This window comes from Vanacampus margaritifer, chromosome 13, assembly GCF_051991255.1.
Source record: "Vanacampus margaritifer isolate UIUO_Vmar chromosome 13, RoL_Vmar_1.0, whole genome shotgun sequence".
NCBI classification, from domain to species: Eukaryota; Metazoa; Chordata; class Actinopteri; order Syngnathiformes; family Syngnathidae; genus Vanacampus; species Vanacampus margaritifer.
Genome location: NC_135444.1, coordinates 4260454 through 4280376, shown reverse-complemented (window position 1 = coordinate 4280376; position 19923 = coordinate 4260454). Strand labels below are relative to the sequence as shown.

The 19923-nt window shown below is 38.5% G+C and overlaps 1 protein-coding gene across 6 annotated transcripts in view; it reads right to left on the bottom strand.

The window, feature by feature from the left end:
* lrp8 (low density lipoprotein receptor-related protein 8, apolipoprotein e receptor) overlaps positions 1-19923 on the bottom strand; it is a 189316-nt gene that overhangs the window by 41945 nt on the left and 127448 nt on the right. For all 6 annotated transcript variants that reach the window (XM_077583300.1, XM_077583305.1, XM_077583301.1 and 3 more), the window contains exons 8-10: positions 15097-15216; positions 14407-14532; positions 4250-4421 (exon numbers count right to left, since the gene is read on the bottom strand). In XM_077583300.1, the coding sequence (XP_077439426.1) occupies positions 4250-4421; positions 14407-14532; positions 15097-15216 (418 nt within the window). The remainder of the gene's footprint in view (positions 1-4249; positions 4422-14406; positions 14533-15096; positions 15217-19923) is intronic.

Below are 19923 nucleotides of genomic sequence, written 5' to 3'. Positions count from 1 at the left end.
TGCCTAATACTTTTGCCTTCTATTCTCTAGCCTTTCACACCTGACAAGTCGTCAGACAACATGTGTTATTTTCCTCTCCGCGTGTGAGCTATCAAACAAGACAATACAAGACATCCTTGTTTAAAGGTTGGCAAATGAAACATTTACACCCCAATGGGCCTGCAAATACAATAATTAAAATGCATGCATGCATGGTTACTGGTAAATTAAATGGAATTGTTTTTAATGGAATATGTTGTTGGCGGTTTATCAGTGTTTTTTCCAACAATTTGGGGATTAAAATAGCCGCTCCCCCCACTGCATTTACAATGGGCATGAATTACACAGGAATTTGTGATATTCGTAGGCTGGCCCCCATCCCAATCACATCCCAATCCCTTATGAATAGCGTGGGTACATACAAGTGTGTATCTTTCGCAATTTCCAATAGCGTACAAATAAGCACAAATAAAAAGTACATTATATAATGTTATCAAAGCTTTTTTTTTTAGGATTTGGATTCTCAAGTAATATCATTCAGATCGTGCTTATAGTAATCATGCTTTTGCCCTATTTTTCAGTGCTGCAACCCATCATTTTGACTATTGTGTATTTTAAGTGTGTGCCATCGTGTGGTGTGGAACCATGCACGTGTATGTGTGCACGTACAGTATATGTGTGAGAAACCGGGTGAAAGTAATGGGAAGGGCCTCTAAGCATCACAAATGAACCATATGGTCTTCCTCTAATTTTACTGCCTCAATAATCATAATCATTATTCATAGGCATGCACACAGGAACACGCACGCACATGTGCACACAGATAACACAGTACAGTAAAAATACTTCATTTGCAAGTGTGCGTGTCTGTGTGTGTCTGTGTGTGAAGGACGAACAGCTCCACCTTGAAGTGTCATTAGGTGACAAAATCCCCCAGATGTGAGTAAAGAAGACAGTCAGTACTCATGAGAGCGGAAATAAATGAAAAGCATACAGTATAAGAAAAATATCATTTACACTGTTAGGGCCGCCAAACAGATAGCAACGTGACCGAATGCACTTGACTTTGTCGTAGGCCTACAGTCTAACTAGTTTTCATGATTGTGCAGGTGAAAGGCACAGCAACACCACATATTGGCCAATTATATAAAAGAAGGTACAGGCCTTCTTCTGCTGATTTTTTTTTGCTGTGATTTGCAACAAAAACTTGAGATACAATAGGGGCCAGTGAACTAAGCTAAATTCACAATTTGTCATGGTGAACAAATCTTAAAAATAAAGGCTTCAAGATGTTTAATGCCAATCCCACTTCTGTAAAACCAAGAGATTTATATAGTACATTGTGTATTTAAAACAATCAATGATTTTTGCTTAGAAGTCCACTATCTTTATGCTAAACACCATGATATGTTTGCATGTGGCGGTGTTATAACACTTAAAGGGCCAGATGTTTGTTAACACAAAAGGTTCAACAACACAGGTAAGCAGACAATTTAACATCTTTATCCTCTGAAAACCCCCCAATTCATATTACTGCAGATTGCAAAGTCGCTTACATCAGTTGACTGAAACTTTTCTTTGTTTGTCTACGTGACTGCATTATACCCAGTGAATTATGATGCAATATGATGAATAATTCTTTCCAGTCTATTTGGTCTATTTTATTAATATAAGTTGTTATAAAGTCTGATATTATGCAGTGATATTTTCATTACTAAAAAGCATTACAACATTTGTTTTTGTATTTGGGTTGGGTGGGCTGTAATGTTTTATATGTGTGGGCATGGTCTCATATCTCAAGACACCATTGTATTGTGTTTTACAATAATGCTTAACTGAATCTAACAGCATAATTGTCCAAGCCATTTTTTTCAACTTACCGCTATCCGTTAAAAAAAAAAAAAAAAAAAATCCAAACAAAATCAATACAAAAATACTTTACTACTTGAAGTGTTTTTTTTTCATATGCCATTATGAATCAATATTTACAGTACCTGTGGCTTATAAGCAAAACACATGGAGCTGTATTATTGTATGCAGACCTGAGCCCAGGCTTAAGGGGGGCACATGAAATGCATGGGAGAGCGGGGGGGTGGGGGGGGGGTTTCAATTCTTATGAATACCCTACAGACAGCATTAATGTGGCTCATATATTTGGATAAATTCACGTAGCACTGCCGTGAGCAGGATTATCATAGACAGCATTTACATTACATACACATACAGTAGACGGCAATTGATTATTTTTTGAGCAGCCCTATTGTTCCTTCTGTCTACATTTCACCTGCAAACTGATGAGTACTTCTTACTTCAATAGGTGTGTGAACAGATCCAAATGGCTCCTACAATGCTGTTTCCAGATAACAAGGAGTCACAATTTTTCATATTCACTGTGTGGAGTCACTGACTGTAATTGGTTTGCTAATGTTTGGTTCAATTGCCTTTGATTGTGTCGCTCGTTCTGACAGCCTTACACAAGTCAAAAGGATACCAAAGTGATTTATATGTTCTGTACTGCTTCTTAGAACAATTATATTGGGATACCAAGTCAAGCCATTTCCAAATGTTCGCCAACCAAGTCCTAAAAATGGCAACTGGAGTCTTACTCGTTACACATCTCTGTCAATAGGTATTTTTTTTTTTACTGTGTTACGCTCCACCTCTTGGTCAAATTCTTGAATAAAGTTGTGCTACTTTACTTTGGCATCACACCCCACAGTGCAAACTCATGGCAGATTCAGATTTATTGAACTGTATCACTTGATGGCTGAAAGTTCTAAAAAGTAATGCATTGCATCATTAAATTCAGCTGTTGTGCGGCGTCCAATTTTATTTGTTTATTTTACAAACTTCGTAAAGTGTGCTCATTATTCTCATCTTGAGAAAGAACCAATTAGGGTTTTTTTCACGTTTTATTAGCTTCTTTTAGTAATGTGTAGAACAATTGTCGCTATTTTACTTACTTTACAAAAAGTAAAAAACAAAACAGAGAAGCACTTGAGAAAGAGAAAGCAGATATATAGCTGCAGAAAGCTGAAGGCACGTTGACTTGTAATACCCCCTTGCATGCCCCCAAGATTAGAACACGAAGATACGTTTGAGTCAGTGTGTATTTCATAGTGCAACAGAGCCAAGTGAAATTTGTTTTCATTTGGAATACAAACCCCATTTCCAATGAAGTTGGGACGCAGTGTAAAACAAATCAAAACAGAACACGTTGATTTGCAAATCCATGTTAGGCTCTATTCAATTGAACACACTACAAAGAATAAACTATTTAAAACTGCTGAAAATATTGGTAATTGCGTTCTTTAAAAAAAATATTGTCTCATTTTGAATTTGATGCCTGCAAAACGTTCCAAAGAATCTGGTAGTTGTGAAGCAAAATCGCTAAAAAAACACTCAAAAAACACTCAAAAAAACATCTGTTTGAAACATTCCATAGTTGAACAGGTTAATTGGAAACAGGTACGTATCATGAATGGTTGGAAAAGGAGCATCCCATAAGGCTCAGTTGTTCATAAACAAGGATTGGGCGACTTTCACCAGTTTGTGATCAACTGCTTGAACATTTTAGGAACGTTTCTCAACATACAATTGTAAGTAATTTGATGATTTCATCATTATTTGGTCCAATATCATCAAAAGATTCAGAGAATCTGGAGAAATCTTTGCACATAAGCAGCATGGTTGAAAAACCAACATTGAATGCCCATGACTTTTGATCACTCAGGCGGCACTGAATTAAAAACTGGGATCATTGTGTGAAGGATATCACGCTAATGCTATTACGCCTGTTAGCATGCAACATGGATCGTGGTAGAGGCAAAGGGGAGATTCAACAGCTGGTGGCGGAGTAGCAAACTCATCACCGCTGTAAAACTAAAACCTGGAACCATAGGTGCACATCATTTTCGGTGAGTTTTCTGTCTCTCAATGAAACCTTGAGACAACTCCAGTGCCCAACACGTTTGATCTGTTTGGTCTTGGTTATAAAACCAAAATTTTCGGCTCCCGTCATGTTGCCCAACCCCCGCCGGGCGCACTTCAGCAAGACAATGCCAAACAACATTCTGCACGTGTTACAAGTTTGTGGCTTTATAGTAAAAGAGTGCAAATACTAGTCTGGCCTGCCAGCAGTCAAGTTCCCAATTAAAATGTATGGCATATTATTAAGCGCATAATATGACAACAGAGCCCCAGGACTGTTGAGCACCTGATTGTATGTGATGTACGAGCATGTTGAGATTACATGAGTGAGTGTGTATACCTGTATATTTTGTGATGATATAAATCACTCCAGAACATTTTATTGGTGGCCACATCAACATCTAGTGCCACAGCATTCTTCAGTGTAGGAACTACTTGAGTGTATTCACTTTTCAGCAGATCAATACGACGAATCTCATGCCGGTTGGTGAACATCAAGTAGGGACTCTTTCCTGACAAAATACAAAGAGTATGAACAGACAGTAATTTACTTTGTATTACAGTTGCAATTAATGACATAATGACCGAAAATGAGACATGTGGTAGCAATATAAAGCAAAATTGAAGACATTAATGTATAGTACTAAAAGTAGTATTAGTAAAGATTCATAGAGACACATGATAAATTAATCAACATGACCACAAGTAGGGAAAAAAAAATTGTTAACTTTTTTTCTTTTTTTTTCACTGAAAATCATGCATGATTGAAAAATGTGAAAAAAATCTTCAGACAATAAATAGATTTCAAGAAATAAGCCTACAATTGGCTGGCAACCAGTTCAGGGTGTACCCCGCCTACTGCCCGAAGCCAGCTGGGATAGGCTCCAGCGCCCCCCGCGACGCTTGTGAGGACAAGCGGTTAAGAGGATGGATGAAATAAGCATTGCTATGAGCAATGCTCAGTTTTGTTTCAATTTCATTCATTTTATGCTGATGCCTTCGTTACAGACCTTGATCATAAAATATTAATTGTAGCAAATAAAACATCTTTAGTTACTTAAAAGAGGAGAAAGAAGCAGTCTTGAAGCAACTTCTTTGTTTTCAAAATGATTTCTTGTAACTTGTACTAGCTTGCTTTGTTGCTATATTTAGACCTTGAACATACAGCATGTAAATTTAATGTGACTATTAATAAATAATCTTAATAAACTTTTAAAGTTTTTTTTTTTCCTTGAGGCTTTTGGCTCCACCAAAAGCCACACACTTAATTATTCATGCAATTACAATGTGCTTTAGCAAAAAATAAAAATAATAATAATAATAATATATATAAAACCATGGTTAAAGCACAGGCATTATGAAATATATATTGAGTGAGTGACATATAATTAATGTAATGAAATACATTGAGTTGGGACATAAAGGCCAAAATAACATAATCGTGTTCTATTTTTAGTGTGTAAAAAATGGTCACCTGAGTTGCTCTCCTCTGGTTCATACATCATGTGTTGGTCACGAGCACATTAGTTACCTGGGGGATTTTGGTCAGCAGCGTAAAGCTCAGCAGGATTCAAGCCATGAAATAATTTCCATGCAATGTGCAAGGTCAAGACTCGAAACCCAGCTCTTATTAGATTGTGTAAGTGCACCTAGTGATTCAGCTGGTGAGTGTACGTGCTACTCTTCAATACAATACATGTTCAACGGGTCCTGAATATCAATAGAAAAGTGTGTGCTACATTAGATGTCAATAACACTCACAAGTTCCCAACACATGCAGTCAAACATTCAGGCCTCAATACTGTTCTTTTGTGAGGGAGGATTCAACTAAAATGCAGCATGCATTTAGTAATGTATTGAAAAGATAACTTACAATAAATCTGTCTCCTTAAAATGTGTACTACATCTTTTGGTGACTTTTTTTCAGACTGGTACCAGTACAAGTACAACTCTTGAGTAGTCACCGATACCAAGTACCAACACCACTTGTAGTGGTCATCCATACAACTTCCCCCAAAAAACAATAACAAATCATTTTAAAAGAAAGCCCTATCTACTCAAACATAGCATTTGTCCTTAAAGTTGCATAACATTAATAGAAATGTTCTATTCTTCTGAATTTAAATTTATTGTTCCTGATCGTATGATCGTAAGATGGCGGCTGCCGTCGCAAGTATGATACCTTGAAATAAGGTGTGGTATTGGCCCAATGCCGATACCTGATATTGGTACTTTCCCATCCCTACTAGTAAAATAGAGTTGAAAAAAATGCAAGTGAGAAAGACTAACTGTGTGTCATTATGTCACTGATAATGTGTCAAATTCCAGTAGTATTGGAGGATTCCTAACAATTTAGATTCATATTGGATTGTTAATAATGTTTGAGAGTATGCAAGCCAATGTGTTTTTCTCTCTAGGTTGCAATGACACATTTAGAACTGGTTGACATGAAAAAGCGGATGACCGCCATTGGAGAAAATGTTGCAATCTTATGCATATTTACATTTTATAAACTCATCTAACGTCTAAGTTAAAGGGATAATTGACTCATTGAGCCATTTTCAGCAGCAAAAGACCATATTTTGTCTGTAATTAATTTAACGACCAATCACGGGTCACCTGTTCTCTGGGTTTGGTCAGCAAACTGAGCCATGATTGGTCCTAACCTATTTTCTGAGCATGTGTGATGTCATCGTCAGTCAACAGCAAGTGGAAAACCGTGTTTTTAAAGGTATTAATTGTACATGAAAAATAATGAAGTTATGAAATTAATTCTCATCTCGAGGCCACTTGGAGTGGAGCCGCGGTTAGAACTCAGAGAGAAGCAAGCACTGGGATCAGAGCACCTATTCGGGCTTGCCGCAGCGAACCCCCAGATGAGCCCCCGCTCACTGGAAGCCGGCTTTCAAGGTGCGCGGTGTCGGCAATGCGGACGCCGCGTGGAGGGTCAAGGTTGGTGAAATTAAGTGAGGATATGGAGCTGCCCTGAATGAACAGCGTAAGTTGTGATACAACTACTGATGCGTTGAAGTTACACAAAAAAAATGTCAGAACTTCAGGATTTCAATCAACCTTATTCATCAAGTTGGATCTTCAATTCAACAAGGCAGACAAATCTTACAAGTCAAGTTAGACATACGTAGGCTATCTGCCTATCATGTAAACATTGTAGTTACATGATTTGTTGTGCATTTATAAGACTAGGAAGCGCTGGGAGAACGCAACTCTGGCTTCAGTAGTTGTAGACGTCTAAATTCCGATTTTCAATTGAACACACCATCACAGTGCGAACGAGTCTTTTAGCACACACACTACATGTACAGTATATAAAAACGTGTTGTTTGCTCAAAGTGAAAGATAGAATGAACAATATTCAGTCAGAGTTTGTAACTTTTCTCGCCTTAGTTAGATAAAGCTCATATATATATATATATATATATATATATAATGCATAGAAAGTTTAAAAACTCAGCATATACCATTTTTCCTCTCCCATGTGCCTTGTTTTCACTCTGTCATCTTTTGAGAGCTCCAGGCAGAACCACAATGCCAAGAGCAATTTGGAACTGGGGGGAGGGGGGGCCGCGATATTACAGAGCGCAATTCTCAAATTTATTCGATATGCGGCCGAATCGATTTTTAAACATCAATTTTTTATGAGAATATTCAACAAAACGTCTTACTTAGGGTTAGGATTCACACATTAAGCATGGAAGAATGTTATATTAATGGAACATTAAGCCTTAATATTTTATTTCAGTGCTGTTCAGACATGAAACAGACTGCAACCTGTTTGTTAAATGCAGTGGCTCAGTTATAAGCCTGAATTTTCAGATACATAAATACATTTTCATACAAATCATACAGTGTACAATGAGGGAGATGTGCTAACCACCGGTCTACTGTTACGTACTGTATCTGCTTCTTATAGATAAATTTATCTGGAAAAAAAACACACACACCTCAAAGGGGTAACTTTGTCACAGAGACATTACTTTTGATTAGATTTGCCTGTGTAACAGCTTAACAGTACTAAAACTCATCTACAGAGTCTGGCATGCTGCCCTTTAATGAACATGTCATGCGCTATACATAATTGAAAAAGTGGTATTACTTTTAAGGACTATCGCAACAGCCTCATTAGCTCAAGCAAAATGCTGATGATGATTACGTTCATTTCGAACCAGGAGTCCTAACTCAAAGCTTTTTTGCTTCTTGGAAGTTTCCAGTCATTTGTGCAATTAAATGCATTTTATCTCACAACAAAGAGAAGAAGAAGAAATTCCAGCTGTATAGTTTTTTGATAGACTGTTAAAAGTGGAGACATATTCTTCCATTTAAACTACTGTAAAACTGTACAAAGTACATACAGTCAATGGGCATGAATTCCTCCATCACCACAAAACACAGACCTACAATGATTTTTTTATTTTCTAAAAGTGCATTTTACTGTCAATTTCCTTTATTTCTTAATGAATAAAATGCATGAACAACTAATCAAGCTGTTAATAATCATATTCCTAGTTTGCATCTTATTTGCTAAGTCTGATGTCTGTTGCCTTGTGAGCAGGGACAACATCTCACTGTTATCATATGTGGGTCCTCAGCTCTATGACAAACTAACACTTAAATAAACATTGCACTCTTATTGTCATCTTTACAGGACAGCCACTTCCAGGGAGATAAGCAACACTGCTTTCTCCTTTTATACACAAACTGTTTTAACTTGGACTGTTGAACACCAAGGCAGTTAGAGATGTTTATGAATTCTCATTCATCCAGGTCATTTAATTTTCAGGGAATGAATTGATATCGGTTGATCTTGATGATCAAATTACATGTACAGTGGTACCTCGGAGTTTGAACATAATTTGTTCCTGCGAAGTGTACAAAGTCTGAATTGTTCAACCTCCGAAACATTTTTTCCCATAGGAAATAATGTAAATGTAATTAATCCGTTCCCAAGCTCCAAAAACAGAAAATTCCTATTTTAACTTATATTTATGTTTTTTACATTTACAGAACAGTACAGTATTTAAACAATAAAAATACCTTACCTTACCTGTTGTAATGTGATGGCATCAGTGGATGATAAATGCTTTGTTAATGCTAGCTTTAGTTCAGTGCTGAGTTTGTATATTTTAAATTGGGCATATTGTTAGACTACTAAGCGGTCCTTGCATGCGTTGTTGAACAGCTAAAGGGGGGTCCTCGTGCCAGTATTTGCAGAAGTAGTGACAGTAGTTACAACTGCGCGATAATCCCCTTCCTAATTCCACTGTGGTTCGTAGCATTGTATGTTTTTCTTTGCTGCCACTAGCTAGCATTGTTGTCTTTCTTTAGGCCCATGGACGAAGAAAATTGTCGTGGAAAAATCAAAAAGCACTCGCGCGGAAATGAGCAGTGCATCGTCTCAACTACTGCAACGTGAGCATTCGGCATTACTCGGCTTCACTTGTTTACACGTTTTCAAGGTATGTTCGGCTTAGCTTGCTTTGCTTGGGCGTTCGAACTCCGAAAATTAGTTCAAACTCCGAGGCATTTTTTTACCAACATTTTTTGGTTGAAGAATTGTACGAGTTCCGAGACGTTCAAACGCCGAGGTTCCACTGTATTTTGAAGCAAGCGCACTACGGTGTCACACTTGGCAAGCTTACATCCAATTGCTACATTTCTCAGTTCTTTTTTTTTCGGTATCCATAGCAGACGGTGAAACATGTCAGCCTCACTAGAATTACGATTATATAAAATAAATGTATGTTGATGTGATATAACAGGTTTTGGCATACTAATGAAATTAAAAGTGTTTTTTTTTTTTTAAATGAATGAACATTGGAAAATCAAAAAGTTCTACACTCTGTCTCTTTAAGATAGTGTGGCAAACCCACGCATAAAGTATTTATGCTCCAAGTTGGAGGCACACCCCAACCATGAATGGTTTCACTGGTATCCTGATGCCTTGCAGTGAGGCCTCAGTCTGTCTACCTTTATACTGCCCGTTGTAGTAGTAGTGGTGCTGCCACTACCACTACAACGGAGTAAAATGCAGCTTGATTGGCTAACTCCTGACTTTGAGTAACTCTAGGAGAAATCCTTGGGTTCAACACCTTGCGGTGTCAATGGTTTGTCCAATTAGTTAGTTGTGATGTTAGTTAAAGCAGACTACATCTGCAATGTATGCAAAACTCCAGGTAATTCCAAAGGGTTCACATGATTATTCTTTGCAACTGTATAGCATCTTAAATAGCACACTGATCTGGGGTGAACCTGGGAGGGTCACAATCAAGTGATTAATGATTCGGCTGATTGTCCTACTGACTAACAAAGTGTCACCAACCAATTCTTGGGTCCGGAAATTTGCCCACTGATCCCTCCGTTCATCAGTATTCGTCCTATTAAACTGTGGTAATAAACTGAAATTATTTGCTTCTAGTTGTGTTTTGCACCTGGATCATGGATTGCCATTAATAAATAGGAAAATTCTCAAGAGCAAGGCATCTTTCCATGTAATTTCTCTCCAATATCAAAAGTCAGTCTTATAGGGACCGTTATTGTGCCTCACACTAGATTTCTCAGATGTTTGGCAATCAATGTTGTTTGTATAACTCTTAACCAAGAGCGAGAGATTGCTTTTGGTGTTAAGCTTTTTCATTACCACACCACTTCATTCAGTAATGACTTAGCTTTTAACCCATGGCCATCTTAATCAGTGCACACACAATTGTTTTCTCTTTGCACAAAGGTGAATTTGCCATGTAACTAAACTAGTTAAAGAATCCAATCCCAGAATAAGACTACGAGGTCATTGCAAACACTGCCAGAATGTGGATGTCTATGTGGAGCTCAAAAGCAAAATAGATGTTTACCAACAAAAAGCCTACTAAGGCCAGCAGGGTTGCACTATTCATGAAGAGGTTAGTCAGTGTACAGACACCATTGTTGAGTACCATTAATATAAATCACATGCTCAACAATAATGACCTCAGACACAACAATGTCAAAGCTATTTGGAGCACAAGAAAGTTTTGAACCCACATACTGTAGATACCTCCTGAATTATTCTTGAAACGATACCAAAATTTGAATTTGATAATATACCTGCATAAAATACATTAATACTGGCACTTAAGCGATACCATGAACAAAAACTTAAAACATAAGGACTGTGTCTCCTGCAGTTCATTTCGTCTACCTCGTTTGGACCCCACCTTTTTGGCGACGTGCGGCGGGCACTATATAAGGAGACGACTCATACTCCGGCCGCAAGACCAAGCAGGAACGGATAAGAAAATATGGTATAATATTTTACTGTGTAAAACAACATTGGTTTGGCCAAGGAATCCGGAAAATGGCATCAACAAAGATGGCATAATTTATTTTGTATTTATTTTATTTTACAAACTATCAGTTACGAGGTTGTACGTGGAGGCGCGAGAGAATTCTACATCGGTGGCGGAAGCAAGACAACGAACTCGGAGTTTGTCATCATTCCGGGAGTATTAACGAAGGAGCTCCAAGTCTCCAACCGCTGGACATTGGCGTATACCGGTCGTTCAAATTGAAGTTCCGAGCAGCGTTGGTGCGCTGGACAAGAGACGGCAAATACACTTTCACCAAACTGAGAGGCAGCGTCGGGTGAGTACGCAACAGTATGTGAATGGATTGCGGACGCCTGGGCGGACGAGTCTGCTGGTACTGTTGTTCGAGCTTTCACAAAAGCCGGTGTCATTGTTAAACAACCGCACGGCAACGAGACAGACTCCGATAATGACGAGGGGGAACCTAGCATGTTTGATAGAGAAATTGCTCGGCTGTTCAGAGCCAAGGGTGGCTATTTTGAAGAAAGTGGAATATTTCACCTTTTTTTGTTAAGTACATAACTCCACAGGTGTTCATTCTTAGTTGTGATGCATTCAGTGAGAATCTACAATGTAAATAGTAATGAGGATAAAGCAATTAACACAATGAATGAGTGTCTAAACTTTTGGCCTGTACCGTATATATTCAATTACAAGTGTTTGCCTATTACCGTACATGGCTCAAGTGCGAAAAAAAATTGTCTGCTTTCGCTTTTCACACACATTAACTCTTTCACTGCCAGACGTTTTCAAAAACGGGTTGTCCCCACTGCCAGCCGATTTAAGCATTTTGAGTGATCTTTCAAGGTCCACAGAAAATGTTGTGTTTGGACTATGGAAACACACATACTACCAAATGAAAGATTGGACTTTCAGCTTTCATCAGAAAAAAAAGTTTGTTTCTACCTTATTCCGTTCTTCATTAATCAACAATAGAAAATGGTTACTTTCACCGAAATTCTCTGTTTTGAAAAAAAACGGAGAAAAAGAGCTTTTTGTGAAACGATGTTATTTCATGCACTCTAGAATTGTACACTTCTTTTTGTCCATGAATGATGCCACAAACACCTAAATAGTGCTTTACTTCTGTAAAACGCTTTCACCAACAATGAAAAAGTGTTTTTTGATTGCAAAATACGTTTATTTCCATTCAACAGTGTAACAATTTGACAAAACAATTTCGCAAACTATTTACAAATGTGTGCAACTGTGGTACTACTTACAATTATGTGGATGTTTCAAATACAGTTTTTCCTTTTGTAACGCTCTCCTGCGTGCAAGGAGACGCCAGGACTCGCACAACAGTTTACTTTCACTTTCGCATTGGTCCGTTTTGCGTGCAAACGTTACACTTTCTTGACGGCCTTTTTTTCCGGGGAATAAAAAGCAAGTAGCAGACTGTACACACTCCTCCGATGAATATGCATTGGACTCGGGGCACTCTCCGTCGTCCGATCGAACGTCCGCCTGTGCGTTCTCGGTTATGCTCCGTGTTACGACACCGTCATAGCCGCCGCGTCAGCGGTTCCAATTTCGCCGTCAAGCTCGGATTCACCTTCATCATCATCGATGATGATCATCGTCGTCATCAATGTACTATTTTAGCGTTGGTCGATGCCTTTCGTCTTGTAAGTGTAGAGCTGCTTGCAAACGCTCGCCATTGCCCGTTCCCTCCTCCATCTAGCTCCATCTAACGTCTTCTACTGCCGCGTCAATGCTTCCCAACCACGGAGTCACCACCCTCATCTTCATCATCGATGATGATCATCGTCGTCAACAATGTGCTCTTTCAGCGATGCTTTTGGTCTTTGAAAAAAAACGGCTCGGGCGTGAGCTCCTCGCGACCGGCCGCCATTTTTCCTTTGTCTTCCATTCTCATCTCCTGCTTGACGCTCTAGCTCCGCCTCTACTGACGCCCACCCGATCTTGTCAAAAGAGAGTCATCGCTGCCCTCTAGGGGCCAAAAATAGTCATTAGGCACAACAGACCGGCTGGAAACTTTCACCACAGCTCCGGAAGCCTTGCCTGCACCCGTTTCAAAAAAAATAAATAAAAAAATTGGATGACGTCTTTAGACATCATTGGCAGTGCTCCGTAGGTTTTTACTTGACGTCTATAAACGTCAATGGCAGTGAAAGAGTTAATATGTCGTATGTGTTAATTTAGCAATCGCTTGATCGTTCGACAGGCCATGTTTTTTGCTTTACAACAGCACCTGACAGTATTTATAATTCCACATGTGCCATTGGATGAAACAGTTAGTTAGTGCGCAGTCTAGGTTGCCAAAATGTACCAAATGGGTTCAGGGAAGCACTTCAGTAAATGGAGCGAACGAGGAAACTGGCTCTAAATGTGCACACACTGTCTGTCATAAAAAGCAGATAGTGCTAGTTAAGTTAGGCTGTTATTATGGCAAAGTTCACATCCATGTTTATTTACGGTACCGTATATGGGGAGGATTTAGCCGGATGGATGTCACAGACGGGCGTCTGCCTTCTGTGTGACTGCTGATACAGTTGACATGTATTTGTTGTATTTTTTTTTAAATCTCAAGTCCCAAAATGTGTTTTGTGGTATTGTGTTATTTTTGCCCCCTAAAATTACTATACCAGTACTTGGTGCAACACTGTCCTGAGTACGCCTGATTCTGTCATTAATGCATGTACTGTGTGAAAAACATTAATTCTCTTTTTATTTACTCATTTTCTTTTGTTGCAATTGTGGGGTTGGAAAAAAAAAGCTCAGTCTGTCTTAACCGCAGTAAGCAGGCAACAATGTCCTCGTTACTTCGGGATTCACACTCCTCTTTAATTACAGTGTGGAAGGAGTGTTTACCCAGGCCAATAGAGGTGACAAACCCTGCCTGTGCTCTTTAGCAAACAGGCATTGACCTCCAACAACATCCTACGCTTCACACTCCAGGAAGAGCATGGCAGCTGGCTTAAAACCTTCCATTTGTAAAGAGAGCAAAAAAAACGGCAAATATTTATATTTGCACAGACTGCTGAGGAGGACCTGCATACAAAGCAAGCCTCTCTTTCCAGGGAATCCCACAGAGAGATAACAGCAAAGGATATAAGCGAGCAGTAGTCAAGACTGCTTATGAACTTCCTTTCAATATGTGTGATGAATGACTGACCCACAGCTTTGCAGGTCTTGGAGGCAGGATCCATTTCGAAACCTTCATAGCATTCACACTTGTAATCCCCTTTGTAGTTTATGCAGATCTGACTGCAGGCATCTGGGTTCTCACATTCATCTATGTCTGCAGACAGAAAAAAAAGGGTACAGAGTGAAATTAATATCTTTGAGTATGCTTTTTAAATCTTCACTGACAAGCAATGAAGTGGCACTGGTCATGTCAGTATACGCCCTCTCTCTCTCTCTCTCTCTCTCTCTCTGTGTATATATATATATATATATATATATATATATATATATATATATATATATATATATATATATATATTGTTCAAAAGGGTAACCCAATGATTTTCTCTCTAAATTTGCCACCATAACAATAATAATTACAGTAAGGAAATTAATAAATGAATAACTGAATAATTAAGTACATATTGAAATCACAAATGTAATCATCCTTTTACAACCAACATTGCAAAAGTTGTATTCACCTTTCATTATCTATAACAATTTCATGGACTGCTATTAATGTAGTTTGTTCAACTGGCTACTGTATTGGATGTCATCATTAGTTAACAGCATTATTCTAATAGTTCATGTAAAATCCTGTATGATCTGTTAAAATAAGCAAGTAACATGAATGTGGAAGGTTGTGAAAAAAGCTAGTGAATTGTTTTTGTTTCTTTACCGCCACAAGTCTTTTTGTCCAGAAGCTTGAACCCAGAGGGGCAGTCACACGTAAAACCGATCCTCTGGTCCCTGCAGATATGCGAGCAGCCACCATTGTTGTCCGAGCACTCATTCAGGCCTGCACAGATAATAGTCAAAGGAGTTTGTCAGATATACTGTAACTGACACAAAAAGAATGATGAATAAAACAACAGACAACCGACTCACAATGTGCTTGTGTGTGTTTGTCACTTGTATTTGTGTGTATACTTGTAGATCGTCTGACATTGTTTTGGAGGACAAAAACATTTTTACTCAAAAGAACAAACTAGGAGTAACCAGACTCATCGCTGCACCAGCGAGTGAGTCTGGACACAGTCACTGTCAAGCACATTTCTGAGGCGCTGCAAACCAAACCTAACAGACATTTAGAACCAATCAGTGAAGAGTGGAAGTTTTGGGACTTCCTATGTATTTTGATGTATGATTTAATGTAGTTGCCCCCCCCAAAAAAAATGGCATTCGCATTCTTACTGATGAAATGTGCATATAGCGCTTCTCCCAGCCTTATTGGTGGCATTTACATCACAAATATAGAAAATAATGCGAAAATTCCGTGGCGAAATCAATGTATTCAACTTATGTGGCGTTAGTGAGTGGCAAAATAAAATGGCTGGCAGTAGCTTCACTTCTCATGACGACAAGTAAGCGTCATTCTTAGTCATTCATATATAAGTCAGTGATCTTGTTTTTAATGGCGATGTGTTTCTGATAATTTAAAACTGAGTTTAATGTTAAAGGAAACACACTATTGTCTCTCCCATGCGCCATTTTGAATGGACTTCCGCCGCCGAAAACTAATGTTGCCCACGAAGAATGCATCAGAGCAAATCAACCAATTTGATCGCACGGTTCGTTTTGAACCGGGCCGAACAGTGCTCAAGGGCAGCCTTTCCAGACCCACTTTCTGTCTTTCAAGATAGTGGGTTTGTCTTGCCTATTCTATTTATGTGTTCACTGTTCAGGTTCCTGATCCGCACCATGAGCCAATAACTCTTTCAAAATGAAATTGAGACACATGCATTAAGTACCCGCCCACAAATTTAGCACATTCTCTTCTCTCCATGTGCTCCTCTTCATCCTCCCATTTAATTCTTCCCACTTTCCTCCTCTGCATGCCCTTTCTCTATTGTATCTGTTTTAAAGTCGGCATTTATCCCCTTGTCTTTCTGCCCCCGGGGGAGTGTGGAGAGATAACTTCAGAAAGCTAAAGCTGGCGCTTCATTACCGGTTTACGTTAAAGATTTAAGCTTCAAGGCTGCAGGTACCACAGAGAAACACTTGGGCTGGGAGAGACTGCACCAACAGAAATAGAAATGAGAAAATTAAGATTTGGAGAGATTTGAATTTGCTAGAATTTTATAGGATATTACAGTACAGCATTATGTTGATATATATTAAAACATTAAACAAAAACAGTTTGGTTTAGTTTGGTAGCAAATATTTGAGGCCCTGTAATTAGCCCAATGTTTTTAGTATTATTGAGTTAAATTTATGTATTACATATATTATTTACTTTTTTTGGTCTTCTGAATGTTTGTTGTTTTTTTCTCTTTCTTTCTTTCACACACACGACTGTATGTTGAAAGTAGCACCAGGAATATATTGTGCTTGTGTGTATACGTCTGAGTTTGGAGTAGGATATGTGTACGTGTATATATCTATAGGTTATGTGAATATGTATGTTTCTAACAAGTATGTTTTGAGTTTTTTTGGTCATGTCTGGAATGTCTGTTTTTTTGATTGTTGTGAGAGAATTATATTTGTTTTGTTTACATAGACCTTGGTTTAGCTTGTCTGTCATATTGTATTTTTGTTTGTTTTTTGTTTAGTTTTGGTTTCTCGGGGTTTGTTGGTTATGTTTGTGACGTTTGTTTTTTGTGTTGTGATGAATTGTATTTCTCTTGGCTAGATAGTCTTTGGTAAAGACTGTTGGTTAGATTATTTGTCTTTTTTATGTGTCTTTTGTTTTTTGTCAAGGAAAAAAGAACATAAAAAAATATATTTTTTAAAAGATATATTGAAAGCATGCAAGAATATTACGTGTACATTATGTTACTTTGAGACCTTCTTGTTATATTGCATGTCAAAATGTAAACAGAGATGGACACAAGTCTCTGAGGTCAAGTCCAAGTCTGTGGCCCAAAAATCAAAGCCAAGTCCAAGTCTTTCGGTTCCAAGTCATCAATCAAGGACGCATCTGTACTCACTCCAGCACTCACTCGTCACTTCTAACTATTTTGACATTGGGATTTTTAACTGCATTGTTGCAATATGCCTGGCAGAAAAAGAGCTAACGAGACTGAGGAGATCTTTTCTTGCAAAACTCAAAGAAATGGTGACCGAAATACTTGAAATGAAAAAAGGCATTAAGCCACTTCTGCAGGAAATTTAGCAGTTAAAGAAAGAGACACAAGAAAAAGATCGACGCATTGTCACCTTGGAACAAAAAGTGGATGATTTGGAACAGAATCTTCAAATCAACGATGTGATAGTTACAGGTGTCCAGATTAAACCGCACGGTGGCCCTCGGACGAGAGCTGTGGCCAGCACAAGTGCAGTTGATTCTGACCAAGCTTCAGCGAACGAGACTGTCGAACAGCAAGTGACAACTCAACTCAGAGATTTGGGATTAATTGTGGATGCAGCGCACATCCAGATGTGCTTTTTGCTTACAACTGGGGGTACACGACCACCGGCAGTTCTGATCAGGTTTGTTGACAGGAAGAAAAACATTGCTCTTTTGAGAGATAACCACAAGCTTAAAGGTAAATTGAAAATCTCACAAAACGAAATGCTGACGTTGCCAGAAGGGCGCGACAATTGAGAAAAAATTGACTTATCAAGAACACATGGACTGTCGGATCTTCATTCAAACTAAAGAAGACTCATCTTTTGAGAAGAAAATACGGATCGTGAAAAGAGTGGAAGAATTGGCGGAGTTTGAGAGACAATAACTGCAACCAGTAACTCACATCATTAAATTGTGGCTTATGTCTTACACAAATGAAATTATTGTAACATATTACTAATTAACCCAAAACTGGAGCTGTTAGGATTTTAATAATGTGAATATAGCATATGCTTACTTGCTGACACTGCCAAGGTTAACCTTTGTTTATACACCTGCACTGATAACATGTATTGCTGTTCCTGTAAGAATGTAAACATTGTCTGACTCTATTTCTGTTTGGACATTTGATGCAACATGCAATGCTGTTGTGATAAGGTTGTATTGTGGCTGCAATTTATCTGCTGTAAATATTTACAATGGGTTGGTAAACATGGTTACGGGATGGAGTTGGCGGGGCCTACTCAGCTTGGGGGTGGCCTTGGTGAGCGCTAAGAAGTGTCAAGATTTAAGCATCATCTGGATGCTGGCAACAGTGGTGGGCCGGTGGCTGAGCTGACCAGAATCAAATTAACTTTGCTGTGGACGCAATAGGCAGAATTCAAGCCGATCTACTCTTCTGGAAGCCACAACATGTGTGAAAGCTGATCCAAGGTCAGCGAAGACGCTACTGGTGAACGAGGATGCGCTCGACTTGGCTGCTCGATTGGCTGGGTGGGGGCTGTTGGTGGCGTCCGGGAACCGATTTACAAATTCCAAATGATTGGCACTAGCTGCAACTTATACGCGGACATTAATCAAAATGAACTGAGCGAGGAGTGTGCAGACTTAAGTCTGGGATTGATAACGATTAGGGGTGGGAACCTCTGGGTACCTCACAATACAATACAATATGCGATACAAGGCTCACGATAACGATTATCTCACGATATGACAATACCGCGATTATCGATATATTAGTCAGGTAATAAATCCACGATAATCTACGATAAAATTACTCAAGACATAAATGGATGTTTTTTTCAATGAGAAAATAGTTTATTTTTGTACAATAACTGAAATAAAATATTAAAACTGGTGTCTTCTTCACAGTGAGTACTTAAGTGTATTTCTTTTAAACAAATACAAATGTCTTCTTAACAGAGACCACTTTCTGTGAAAAAAATGGTGTCTTTCTTAAACACTATAGTCATGCAACATGTCAGTCAGTTACATAGTGAATTGTTTCATTTTATAAACTGTGACGATTTTTGTGCAAAAGTAAATAAATACAATTACTTAAATATTAAATCCAATTAAATCAATATTAATATTCCTCAGAAATTGTGTGCTTCAAAAAGTCGAACCATAAAATATGTTTTAAAATGTTACGCAATAAGTCAGTTGCTGGACAGGTAATAAATGTCTTACACAAGTAAAAGTAAGCTCATGAGTCTTCTTCTCCTGAAGACTTCTATACATTTCCTCGCCACTCTTATGAGGCGCTCCCCCGAGCCAAGGAATTGCTCAATAAGTAATGAACAATGGAGCCGTTATAGTGGCTGTATATTAACTACAAACATCGTGATACTTGCGTAGGCGTATCAATAATCTATCGGGAGACAAAGTATCACGATTTATTGCAATATCGATATATCATCACACTCCTAATAACGATATGAATCAATGACCTTCATAATCAATGTATATGACTGATGCGTATAGTAAGAATCGATGGGGACGGGTTACTAATAAGCCATGGCTTCTACCCGTCAGCCCTTCTTTCGGATGTCAATGTTGCAAATGATATGATGTGATCAATGTCACCTGTAATAATGAGTCAGAAAGGAAAAAAATAATAAAAAAACAACAACTAATAAAACAAGTCCAAGTCAAGTCTTAAAAGCCATAACAAGCAGCAGCCTGTTGCTCTGAGTTTGCCATGCTGGTGACTGT